This window comes from Pseudorasbora parva, chromosome 19 (assembly GCF_024679245.1).
Source record: "Pseudorasbora parva isolate DD20220531a chromosome 19, ASM2467924v1, whole genome shotgun sequence".
NCBI lineage: Eukaryota > Metazoa > Chordata > Actinopteri > Cypriniformes > Gobionidae > Pseudorasbora > Pseudorasbora parva.
Genome location: NC_090190.1, coordinates 7,551,984 through 7,564,076, shown reverse-complemented (window position 1 = coordinate 7,564,076; position 12,093 = coordinate 7,551,984). Strand labels below are relative to the sequence as shown.

The 12,093-nt window shown below is 35.1% G+C and overlaps 1 protein-coding gene across 4 annotated transcripts in view; it reads right to left on the bottom strand.

Moving 5' to 3' along the window:
* The window catches only part of adgrb2 (adhesion G protein-coupled receptor B2), a 394,976-nt gene that overhangs the window by 168,093 nt on the left and 214,790 nt on the right, over positions 1-12,093 (bottom strand). For all 4 annotated transcript variants that reach the window (XM_067426444.1, XM_067426445.1, XM_067426446.1 and 1 more), the window contains 2 exons: positions 3,281-3,445; positions 2,634-2,798 (listed from right to left, as the gene is read on the bottom strand). In XM_067426444.1, coding sequence (XP_067282545.1) covers positions 2,634-2,798; positions 3,281-3,445 — 330 coding nt within the window. The remainder of the gene's footprint in view (positions 1-2,633; positions 2,799-3,280; positions 3,446-12,093) is intronic.

Genomic DNA, 12,093 nt, shown 5'->3' with positions numbered 1-12,093 from the left:
ATGGATGGATGGATGGATGGATGGATGGATGGATGGATAGATAGATAGATAGATAGATAGATAGATAGATAGATAGATAGATAGATAGATAGATAGATAGATAGATAGATAGATAGATAGATAGATAGATAGATAGATAGATAGATAGATATATCTACTGTTAAGTAAATACACAAATGAATGAACGAACGAACAAAATATGATTAAGAATTTGAGAACTCTGTGAAGATTGCACAGACTGCAACGACTCTCATTCAAAAGCTCCTTCAGAACAGAGAACAACCCAGGGGTGAGATTCAGAAGAGGACTGGGTTGAAAGAGATGGAGAAAAGAACCCTTCTCTTTTTCATCTAAACATAATACACCGACAAAGCTATCGGACAGATTTTTGTTTTCAAGTTTCTGGCGCCATCAAAGCCCTGTGCCCGATATAAGCTCTGCGGCAATGTCTGACATTTATTTAATCTATAGCCTCCCAAAGCTGCAGTCAACGGCGTGCTTATTAAAATCAGCTTTTTGCTCTGCTGCTTGACATGCTGACAAATCACACATAGCAGCACTTTGAACAGTTCCCTTCTGTCAAGACTGACCCGTCTCAATTGGAAGAGAGGAGAAATGAAAACAAAGGAGGAGAGAGAATGATACATATGGAAGACGAGAGAGAGAAAATGAGTAAGAGGAAAGAAAAGTGCATTTTTACAAATAGGGTACAAGATAGGGTTTGAAAGTTAAAAATTAATGCAAACTTTCTTTTTAAACAAGCATTCTGTAAAAGTTTCAGAGTATGTTGATAATCAACATTAAAAGATCAAACTTAACATTAAGTGAGCTGTATTATTTTTCTATTTATGCATTTTATACATGGCATGCAAAATTTTCAACCTTGTAACTAAATGTTTAAACGTTTAAAATCCTGATTTGAGAGATCGTCCAAGTTGTAATCATTTCCAATGAATGAAATGATTATCAATTCAAGAGATCAACATGCTTTTGGATACTAACTAGATATTAGACATCAATAATGTAGAGGTGAAACAGACCGAATTCCCAGTTTTAATGGGGGGATACAGACATATGATGTTTTTACAGATTTTCTCATTCGCTTTGGTATATTTCTCGAATCACCCTCGACATTTGCAAAACAGTAAATGCATTTCTCAAAATAATTCATACAAATAGCAAAACACCATGGAATTCCTGCAAAAGCCAGTCTCTTGCTCATGATCCTTAGTTCATCTCTCAAAAGTAAATATCTGTGTCAAAAAACATAAACCCAGCCTGATCTGCCGGTGATTTGATTTTGTCCTGCAGCTCAGTCTAGAAACCTGTACATTCATTTCTAATGCTTCTGTTACACTTTTGCGGGAACCAATCACACACTGGCTTATCCACCTGGCGCGGTATTGACGGGTGTTAACATGATGACCCACAGATAAACTATGGAATTTTGCCTGTTGATCACCCCTCTTGTGCTCTGATTGGTTGAAGGACTATCCAATTGCATACAGGGTCATTTGAATAATGCTTGTTTATCACGCCTCTTGTGCAGTAGAAAATACAGAGCAGACTCCCCAGACCAATGTTCAATCTTAAATTGAGCTTGGTCTGGTGATAGCCAGACAAAATGAACATGTCAGTGCCATCAGAGAGACCAAGTCCTCATTGTGTACATATAGCTTAGTCGTGTTCTCAATATAACAGAATACATGTTCTGATGTATGGCTAAAACTTTGATGACAATTATCGTTAATTGTAGGTTGCACCTTAGTGTATGTGGGAGTTTGATTGCAAGAGACTGGACAAGATTCACATTTACGCTTTTACTGTTTGTACTGTAATTTGTTGACACCATGTCATTGCAATGCAGAAAGGAAAAGACAGCACTGCATAGCTCAAAGAAAACTAAAAGTAGACGTGAACGCCTAATGGGAATGTATAGAAATATGCTTGAGATATTATGACAACTTGCTCAACCATTTTGCATGTAAATACTATGAACTAAAGTTGTGGGGGGTTAGACTATTCAACAAAGATCCATTATAATACATTTTGATCAACATGAACTGGTAATGTATGAAACGGCAAAGAATTGTACGTAATCATTTGCATGGATGTACAAAAGCATTTGCAACTTGTTCAAAGAAATGATAAAGTGCTTTTTTGATGTGCACAAGTGACACAATCCTGTGAAGATTGAACGGGTAATTTGAGAATTTTAATTCTGATCTGTGAAATGTACCAAAGTGACTGAGAAAGACTGAAAAACATTTTTTTTGTATATTAGTTTATGTGTCTTTTATGTTGGATAATAGTTTCTCTGAAATACACATCTGTTCAAAAGTGAGGGGCTAATAAAGAAATTAATACTTTTATGCAGAAAGCTGTTCTTTTGAACTTTCTATTTGTCAAAATATCCAAAAATAAATACATACATTGAAACACAGCTAACAAACAGTTATTTTAAATTGTAATATTAAAGAATGTTAGGTTTTGACTGTATTTCCAGCAAATGTGCAAGGCAGACTTATAAATGCAGGATTAGAGAGTCAGTTGCTCTGTAGAGGAAATCAAAGAAAAAGAGAAGGAGATAAATGGAAATAAAAAAAAGATGTACTTTGAGCATGGGCACGCACCTGGGCACTTCTTTTCATTGCAGGAGCGCACTTCCTCTCCGGAGCCATCGCAAGGGTAACCCTGGATTCCTGTGCCTTCACACATACGGAAGCGACGCTGCCAACCGGAGTCACAAGTCTTGGAGCACAAGCTCCAGTGATTCCAAGCACCCCAGTTCCCTCCTCCTGCACAGGACAAAGAAAACATGGAACAATGAATAATTACAAGGAAGAAAAACCCCAATACTACTCCAATTTATGAGAGGAGACGAGTCAATGGCCATGCACACACTACAGTTTTGATGTACTAGTCTGGAATACAGTGAACAGAGATGAGCAGAGTGAAACTTTGTTGCAAAAAACAAAAACACTCAGAAGTGACCTGACAACCATAAATAGCTGCAGTGTGAACATCGTCATATAGCACCTGCACGAAGCTAATTTACGCTTATTAATTATTATCAGGGGCTCTAACTGGCATATGCTGACACAGCAGCGTATCTGTGCAACAAGATGAGGAGTGCAGACCGGTTAGTCTCTATGGCTTGGTACCACAGACAATTCAGAGCATTCCCTGCAATTAATTAGACCATGACAGCAAACAAATTACAGCTGTGCGCATAAAGTACCTGTCAATTTAAGAGTAAGCCCACCAGTGAGAAACTTACCCCCACAGGACGGGTTGGTGCACTCACGGGTTTCTGCATGCGGCCCCTTACACTCTGCCCAGCCATGAACCGACACGCTGCAACGCCGCTGCCTCTGCTGAGTGCCGGAGCCACAGGACACAGAGCACTGAGACCAGGCGGCCCAGTCCAACCACTGCCCCTCCACTGCAAACACAACCACAGGGAGACGCAGAGAGAAAGAGACTGTGACAACAGAATAAGACAGAAGTAGTGGAAGGACAGGAAAGAGAAGGACATAGTGAGGGACAGAAAAGAACAGGAAACGGGCGGTCGGACAGAGAGAGAGACGGGGCACGGCAGGGGTCTGTGTTTGTCTGTAGCATGTGACACTGTAACTTGGTTAAAATTATACTCACTTACCCTGATACAAACCTGAGAGATCAATGACAACAAACTAAGTTATTCATATACTTATTTCTGCATTTTGCTAATTTATACAGTGGGGCAAACAAGTATTTAGTCAGCCACCAATTGTACAAGTTCTCCCACTTTAACAGATGAGAGAGGCCTGTAATGTTCATCATAGGTACATTTCAACTATGAGAGACAGAAGAAAAAAAAAATCCAGAAACTCACACTGTCTGATTTTTAAAAAATGTATTTGCAATTTATGATGGAAAATAAGTATTTGGTCAAAAACAAAAGTTCATCTCAATACTTTTTTATATAAGCTTTGTTGGCAATGACAGAGGTTTCTGTTTTCTGTTTTTTTAACGTTTTCTGTAAGTTTTACACACTGTTGCTGATAGTTTGGTCCATTTCTTCCTGCAGGTCTCCTATACAGCAGTGATGTTTCGGGGCTGTTGCTGTGCAACACAGATTTTCAAGTCCCTCCAAAGATTTTCTATGGGGGTTGAGATCTGGAGCATCCAAATGCTCTCTAGCAATCTTCAGGCAGGCCCGGACATGTACTGGCTTAAGCAAGGGGACACGTCTAGCCCTGCAGGATTCGAGTCTCTGGTGGTTAAGTGTGTTACTGATGGTAGCCTTTGTTACTTTGGTCCCAGCTCACTGCAGGTCATTCAATAGGTAGGGACCGTGTGGTTCTGGGATTTTTCTTCTCATGGTTCTTGTGATCATTTTGGCCCTATGGGGTGAGATCTTGCGTTGAGCTCCAGATCAAGAGAGATTATCAGTGGTCTTGTATGTCTTTCATTTTTTTAATAATTGCTCCCACAGTTTATTTCTTCACAACAAGCTGCTTACATATTGCAGATTCAGATTTCCCAGCCTCGTGCAGGTCTACAATTTTTTTTCTGGTGTCTTTTGACAGCTCTTTGATCTTGGGCATAGTGGAGTTTGGAGTCTGGCTGTTTGAGGTTGTGGACAGCTGTCTGTTATACTGATAAAGAGTTAATACAGGTAACAAGTGGAGGACAGAGGAACTTCTTAAAGAACAAAGTTACAGGTCTGTGAGAGCTATAAATATTGCTTCTTTTTTTTTTTTTTGTAGGTGACCAAATACTTATTTTCCATCATAATTTGCAAAACAATTCCTTAAAAATTTTACTTCTCATTTTGTCTCTCAAAGTTGAAGTGTACCTATGATAAAATTACAGGCCTTTCTCTTATTTTTAAGTGGGAGAACTTGCACAATTGGTGGCTGACTAAATACGTTTTGCCCCACAGACAGACAGACAGACAGACAGACAGAGACAGACAGAGACAGACAGACAGAGATAGATAGATAGATAGATAGATAGATAGATAGATAGATAGATAGATAGATAGATAGATAGATAGATAGATAGATAGATAGATAGATAGATAGATAGATAGATAGATAGATAGATAGATAGATAGATAGATAGATAGATAGATAGATAGATAGATAGATAGATAGATAGATAGATAGATAATATTCCAAATTAATTAAGATGTAAGGGAATTAGGGGGAAAAGTCCTGATTTAATCTGCTATATCACAATCTGGCGAAAAAAAAAAAAAAAAAAAAAAGAGCTGAAACTGGCCGACAGAAATAGTGACTGAATAATTGAATATATTGTGAATGACTTCCTATAGTTACATTAGCCAGGTCACATGTATCACAGAAAGGACATCATGCATTTCATTCATTCATTAATTTATTTTCACCCACTATTTCAATTTTTAATCCTATCCTTTTAATCCTGATCTTTTTTAAGATCACCTTTTCATCGCCGGACATTGAATTACAATGCACGCTTTTAGAATAAACCTTGACCTGTACATTAAAGCTGCTCCAAGTAACACATTCCTTTCCTTCAGAACTGCAGTCTAATGGTGTTCGGAGAAGACCAGTCATTTTATTTAATTAATTAAAGAGAGATGGACTATTGAGACAAATCTAAAAGCACAGGGAGTTAAATAGTTAAATAGAGGGTTTTATAACATGTGCTGACGTTGATGAGAAACCACACTCTGATTATATATATATTAAAAGTTTGACTGATGCATATTTAAAATGCTTTAGCCTTTAATTTCTCACAGGAAAACAGTTTAAAAAATCCTTAATCTGCCAATTACTATTAATTGTTTTTCTGTGGAAAAAAAAAGCAATAAAGCACATCATTTTACATTAATTTCACATAACTGTTGATATCAATAGAGTTCATACAAACACATGTTCTGGCCATGGCCTCTGTATGGCATCTACACCAACAACATAATAAGAGATCATTTGCACAGTGAATGAAACAAGGAATCATGTGAAGTGACTGTTTCTTGCTTGAATAATGAGACTCATGGTGAAGTCCTACGTTAATAAATAATAATACATAGGGGAGGGGGGTGCATGTCCCTTTTGACGCCCTTTCATAAGCCCCTATCACTATTCCGAACCCCATCGCTTATGAGTCACTTTGTTGAAGCGAAGCCTTCATGAATTTTGAAGTGTTTACGGGGTTTCAGTCCTCATATCCCACATTAGAAGGCCCGCATGCCTCGATGGACACATATCGTTATGTTCGAAAGTAAGAATTATGCTTAAACATCATCCATCAAATGATGGCATTAATCTTACAGCTTTATGTTTATATAATGAATGCTTTCTAGTATGCACTATCTATTTCACAGTAGGGGAGATGTTACATCTTTTGACTTTCTGCAGCAATTTCCGGATCTGTGCATATTAACCTCTAATATCACTTTTATCTTATTTAAATGTGGGGGGATGCGCATTTTATCCAAGCGTATCTCGGTATGATTGATGGTATGAACTGAAATCAAATTATCTCTCAATCTAATGGATTCCAAGGAAGACAGAGCACACGATGAGCGAAAATGCCCATGTCACCTTTTGCTCTGTCAAAGCAGATGCTCGTCAAACTTAGAAAAATGGAACGTATAATGTTACTTCAAAGTAGCCACAAGACCGTGACCTAAAATTAGCCAAAAGGATTGGTGTAGACAGACAACAGATACACATACAGACCCACACAAATGCATATTATTATAAATAATGAAAAAAACCATATAATATATGTTTAATCATTTCATAAAAATTAAGAGAGGTGCTGCAACAATGAAAAATATGTGAAAAAATAAAGGGTTTAAAAAAAGACAAAACAATTTTTTTTTTTTTTAAACCCTTTATTTTTTTCACATATTTAACACTGTTGCAGCACCTCTCTTCACAGTCTGTCAGTAACAATCTGTCTCTATGAAGCCCATTCATCTGAAAAGTGCACTGTGCTCTGATTGGTCGGCTGGATATCCCACGTGCGAGTTTCAACACACTACTAATCCAACTTAAAGGTGGGGTAAGAGTTTTCTGTTAACCGATAGTGGTATTTCAAATCACCAAAACAAACACACCCCTACCCCAAAAGGGTCTCGCCCCCATTTTGATAGATCCGCCCCACACATACGGACACAACGCAGGCAAAAACTATGGAAGAATCTGCTGTGCCAGCCGACCGAGGGTATGATGTCATCACTTAGTGAAAGCAATGTGTGATATTATGGTAATCCAGGTTGAATGTTCAATGAAAAAGTCATCCCTTGCATCCCAAAAAACACAAATACAGTTTTTATGAACAACTCAATAGCACGAGCACAGACCAACTGTGGAATATATTACAATTATGAGAAGATTAGAGGGTTACATCAATCACGAAAAGAGAAACCAAAGGACACAAACATATATAATGAGTTTATTATCCATCTTATTATATTTTTGGACACACTGCGAGCTGATGCTTGAAACAGACAGTGCTTTATAGGATGTGGAAATGAATGGGTCTTTATCATTGCTGAAGTGAACGACGATACGTTCGAAAAAGGATAAACATTGAACATGACACATGAACATATTCAAGGAAAAGCCAGCATATATTAGTTCTGTGAAACAAAACAAAACCAAGTTTACTCGACTATCGAGAAGAAATAAAGCAACGTCTGCGTCTGATTGCAGGCCTTCCCGCTCCTTGAGTCTATAGCGTTGGAAATATGATACGTCTTTACTCGGCTCTTTTGAATAATAACGTTCACTGTGTGCTCTCTTCTCACCATCATTAGTAGACACGCCCCTTACTTCTGATTAGCTACAAGTTTGTTCTGGTACTCAGCCCGAGACACTTTTATAAAGTTTTTTTTTTTTTTTTTTAAATAACACTTACCCCACCTTTAACCAGGGGTCCTTTTCAATAAGGACATTCACCTAACTCTGCCTTACCCTGAGATGGGAAGATGGGAGTTTTGAGTTTTAGAACAGCTGATCTGAGTTCAATCAACTCTGAGTAAGCACATCCACGACTATGAAAAGCCATAATCAATGGAGCTCTGAAATTAAGATGCACCGTGGCAACAGCACTCAACTAAAAGATATCTGCATAAACAGGCTCAATATGTAAGTTTCATGTTTAATTTGTTTAATTAAGTTTCATTTTTATGGTATCCCACAGGCAAAAAAAACCCCAAACAAACAGAATATGGCATCAGCTAAACGTATAAAGACATAATTAAATCAGGTAAAGCCTTAAGCATAAAGGGTTCATGGGTGTAGATTTCTTGACTTTACAAACATTTGACATATTAAATAAATATAATTCAGTGTCTATTTCAATGTGGAACAGCTTTTCCAACAGTCTAATGCTCTTTTCGCATAATTAAAAGTTATCTGATCTCACCTGTTAATTTATTTAACAGTAATTAGTAAGGAAATTAACATTTGCCATCTCAGCCCAGCCAACAGCAAGAAGGCAGAGGCTCGGAAACACCAGCACCACTGACAGATGAAGAGGAGATGGAGGAACAATATTAATATTAAAGTTTTTTTTGTAGACAATAAAGATGACCATACAATTGTGAATAATTTGTGTTCATTTAACAGATATTTCTCAAACTAACCACCCATCTGACATCCTAATTTAATGTTAGAAATCTAAAATATAAATAATCCATAATAATATAAATCTAATCTGATTTCAGAAAGTGTGATGATGGGAATATGTGTGACATTAATGTATCCAACCACTGGAACTCCTAAAGGAAACTCTGATTATCAGGTTACTTCTAGAGGTTTACTCCTGATTACTTTAATCAGGATCCTGTATAAAAGGACTTTCATTTTTGTAACTTTGAGTGTGTCCTCATGATGAAAATATGAATAATAATAAGAATGCTTTTCTTTCTTCTTTACTTGTTTCCAGTCATGATATCTAAAGATTCTTAAATCAAGATGCATTTTCTACAAGAAAAATTGGTAACACTAGTTAATATTATTAACATTAGTTAATGCATTAGTTTACATGAACTAACCATGAACAACACCTCTGTTCAGTATTTGTTCATCTTTGTTAACGTTAGTTAATAAACAAAATACAGCGGTTCATGGTACAGCGGTAAAAACGCATTAACTAACATTAAAAAGATTTTAATGATGCATTAGTACATGTTGAACTCAACATTAACAAAGATAAATAAATGCTTTAAAAGTGCAGGTCTTTATTAGTTTACTAATAAACCTTATTGTAAAGTGTTACCAAAACATGACAATGACATAAATGTATTATTTTACAAATGATCTGCCAGTGGGGTAAGGAAAATTATCGTGTTTCTGTTTCCATTATGATTATTTTCCCTTATTTCAGGGTTAACATACTCAGAGTTTTCACTTAACCTCCTATCTGAAATGGGGCCCAGGCCTTGCCTTCTTTATTTTGCGTTTGTTTTAGTGCTGTCAATATTTTACATTTTAGTGCTGTCAATATTGGATGTTTTAGTGCTGTCAATATTTTGTTTTGATGCTGTCAATGTGTCAATATTTTACATTTTAGTGCGGTTAAATGTTTTACGGTTCAGTGCTGTCAACACGTCAATATGTTGTGTTTTAGTTCTGTGAATATGTCAATATTTTATGATTTAGTGCTGTCAATATTTTACATTTTAGTGCTGTGAATATGTCAATATTTTACATTTTAGTGCTGTGAATATGTCAATATTTTACGATTTGGTGCTGTCAATATTTTACATTTTAGTACTATGAATCCGTCAATATTTTATGTTTTTGATCCATCAATACGTCAATATTTTACATTTTAGTCCTGTGACTATGTCAATATTTTATATTTTAGTCCCGTGACTATGTCAATATTTTACATTTTAGTGTTGTCAATAAGTCAATATTTTATGTTTTTTTTTTTTTTTTTGCTGACAATACGTCAATAATTTGCATTTTATTGCTGTCAAATATTTTACGGTTCAGTGCTGTCAACATGTCAATATTTTGCCTTTTAGTGCTGTGAATTTTATACTTTAGTGCTGTCAATATTTTTTATTTTATTACTGTCAATATTTCACGTTTTTAGTGCTGTCAATATTTTACGTTTTAGTGCTGTCAATATTTTTTATTTTATTACTGTCAATATTTCACGTTTTTAGTGCTGTCAATATTTTACGTTTTAGTGCTGTCAATATTTTTTTTTTTTTGTGCTGTCAATACATCAATATTTTAAGTTTTAGTGCTGTCAATATTTGTGCACTTTAATGCTGTCAATATTTTAAGTTTTAGTGCTGTCAATATTGTGCACTTTTATGCTGTCAATATTTCATGTTTTAGTGCTGTCAATATTTTAAGTTTTAGAGCTGTCAGTATTGTGCACTTTAATGCTGTCAATATTTAAAGTTTTTAGTGCTGTCCTCTGTCACTCACACTATGGAGACGTTTCAGAGAGTTCAGAAAAGGTGTGCACTGATAGAGAATAACTCCCTCTGGAATGACTTTGTGCTTTGTAACTTTGCAGACCTTTTCCATGCTCAAACTGCAATATTACACACTAAAGAAAGTTGAAAATTAAAGCATAATAGGATTTCTTTAAATATGTTGGCATGACGTATCATCAAAGCAAAAGCAGATGCAGCTGCATTCTCTGCCCGTGATCATGGAGGATCTGTGTCTCAAAGCAAGAGCATGATAAATAATAATCATATTCTAAAGCCTCACAAACTCAATAAACATGGATAAATGTGGCCTGTCTGTCTACGCCTCCATGAGAGTATTGGACTCATCATGGCTCATAAAATAAGCAGCCAATGAGGAGAGAGATCCTGCATAATTGTGGTTGCCAGGAGAGACAGCAGCTGCAGCTGAAACCCACCAAACACAGCTGATCATTTATGGCATCTCACTTTTACTTCACAAGAACATAAAGGGGAAGGGATAGAGAACTCAACTGTATAATTAAGGTAATAACACTGACTACTTTGACTATCCCTTACTTGCACACATGCACAAACAGATGCATATTCTGGGCAATGTTCATGTTCATGATGTCTTATTTCTGTTCTAGTTTGATCACATTTCTTATGGCAAATACTTTTCTATATCTATTTTAGCTGAATAACATAAACTGATGAGCTCATTGGGAAATCAAACAGAAGGTTCAGAAAACGTTTTGTAAGCTAATTTTGATATTCAGCATGTTGCATTTTAATCTGAGTCTGACAAATTCGTAGAAAAGCTGCTGATGCAGTGCATAGTACACTGCTATACTGTATTTGTTCATTAGAGCAAAAAAAAAAACATTATATATATTATATAAACATTATATATATTATATATATATATATCATGTTGTCATTGCCATTTTTTTTTTTTTTGGCAATGACAACATGAAAAACAAACAGTGTTTGGGGGAATATTAAACCCAGGCATCCCTTATTCCATTTTGCTGAAAACATGACTCATTTTACTTAATTTCTTTATTGATTTTATTTCATAATTATATATAGTTTTTAAAAGATCTAGATCTGTAATATTTGTAAATGTTTTTTTTTTTTTTTTTTTTTTTTTTTGCATCTACTGTTCAACAAGGCTGAATTTATTTATTCATATGTATTTATATATTATCCAAAATTCAGCAAAACATAATAATATTGTGATATATATGTTATATTTACTGTTCTTTTTATTTTATTTATATAATAAAAAACTGTAAATAAATAATACAATATTAATAAATATAAATAACTGTTTTCAATAATAATAATAATAATAATAATAATAATAATAATAATAATAATAATAATAATAATAATAATAGTAATAATAAATGTTTCCATATTTATTATTTGTAATAATATTAATATTATCATTATTTTGGAAGACTAAATACTAAGCAATACAAAAAAAGTAATCCTTTGATCTATATTAACACTATTAAATCTTGTCTATCTTCATCTAAAATGCATTCCTCTAACAAGTCAACAGAGTGCACTCTGAAAATCATCTGAGAAAAAAACTTCCTGTAAGCAAAACATTAAGAAACACTTTAATTTAACTAAATTTTAATGAGGACAATCAGCATATGCTA